This window comes from Phalaenopsis equestris, unplaced genomic scaffold, assembly GCF_001263595.1.
Source record: "Phalaenopsis equestris unplaced genomic scaffold, ASM126359v1 Scaffold232964, whole genome shotgun sequence".
Lineage (NCBI taxonomy): Eukaryota > Viridiplantae > Streptophyta > Magnoliopsida > Asparagales > Orchidaceae > Phalaenopsis > Phalaenopsis equestris.
Window position 1 is genome coordinate 870 of NW_018250922.1, and position 1,546 is coordinate 2,415.

Below are 1,546 nucleotides of genomic sequence, written 5' to 3' on the forward strand. Positions count from 1 at the left end.
TCCCATGATTTAACATCTCAAAAAGAATCTTAGAATCGGTCTCGATCAAAATATTAGACCAATTCAAAGTAACCGCAATAGTGACTGCCATTAAAATTGCATGAGCTTCAGACTCCACCGCAGAGTCTGCAATACATGGAGATGAAAAAAATAGCAGGCAGCGACCACAGTTGTTACGCATGACTCCCCCAATACCGACACCTCTTTGATTCCAACTACCATCCGTATTAATTTTCACCCACCCCATCGAGGGCGGTTGCCACTTTACCAAGGTTGGTTTGGAAATCGACCTACTCTATAGAGGGTGAGGGAGAGATTCGAAATAAATAATACCCGAGAAGAAATTATCCTTCTTACAACTGAACTTATAAATCTTAAGAGCATAAGAAAGAATATTGGAGATGACATTGGAGCATCAAGGTCTACTATTCTCATGTTTAATATCGTTTTGGGTCATCCAAATGAACCAACATATAATATAAGGATAAATGTGTAAAAAGTTGTTACCCCTTTGATCCAGGTTACACAAAAGAGTAGTGAAGATCAAATCTGTGGTCGGATACAGAGAAGTGCTAAACCAAAGACCCCCCAATATCCAACTTTGAAGCGAAAATGGACAAGTGAAAAATAAATTTTCCAAAGTTTCCTCATCTTCATTACATAGAGAGAAGCAAGAAGCTAACCTTAATCCCTTAGCTGAAATATATATATATATGAGATATATAATCCAACAAGTACTATAAATTATAACAAATAGCTTAATGAAAAATAAATACCGGCAACATGACGATCAACTCTTTAGCCAAAAAATCTTCCATATGCCACGATTTCGTGCATCTCGAGTTTAAAAAAAAAAATCAACAGAAAAATGTCAGAAATGAAGCGAAAGTGTTCTTGCTCAGAAATCCATTTGATAGAATAACAACATAAAAAAGGAAAACAAATTTAACACAAAAGGATATCCAATACATGAAATGGGGAGAACCTAATCAAATCTTTGAAAACAAAAACCCTAACCACCAAAGCCATAGAGAGTACGACCCTGGCGCTTGAGCGCATAAATGACATCCATGGCGGTTACGGTCTTCCGGCGGGTGTGCTCCGTGTAGGTGATAGCATCGCGTATGACATTTTTTAGAAAGATCTTGAGGACTCCACGGGTTTCTTCGTAGATGAGACCACTGATACGCTTCACACCGCCACGGTGACCTAGGCGGCGCATCGCTGGCTTTGTGATTCCCTGAATATTGTCACGCAGAACCTTTCAGTGCCGCTTGGCTCCTCCCTTGCCGAGCCCCTTTCCTCCCTTTCCTCTACCCGACATCCCTCTTGCTCTCGCTTTTCTCTGTTCCTGTCTTTAGGGTACTGCAGGAATCTGTCATCTTATAGTATTTTGCCAAAGCACTTTCAACCGTTGGATGTATTAGTGATCCGCGTGTAGATAAGTCCTTATATCACGACCGTTGGATGGATAAAGCTTACGTTTTATTGGACGAAAGAGCAGGAACAAGATTTCGGTCTCATTAAAAATATGACCGGCTTAACC

At 40.2% G+C, this 1,546-nt stretch overlaps 1 protein-coding gene across 1 annotated transcript; it reads right to left on the reverse strand.

The window, feature by feature from the left end:
* Positions 1-781: 781 nt before the first annotated feature.
* Positions 782-1,324, reverse strand: LOC110038485 (histone H4-like). The gene is made up of 2 exons (XM_020743344.1): positions 1,280-1,324; positions 782-1,228 (listed from the first exon to the last, which is right to left on the reverse strand). Exons 1-2 carry the CDS (start codon positions 1,322-1,324, stop codon positions 1,013-1,015), a joined length of 261 nt encoding a protein of 86 aa, XP_020599003.1. The 3' UTR covers positions 782-1,012.
* Between the last annotated feature and the right edge of the window lie 222 nt (positions 1,325-1,546).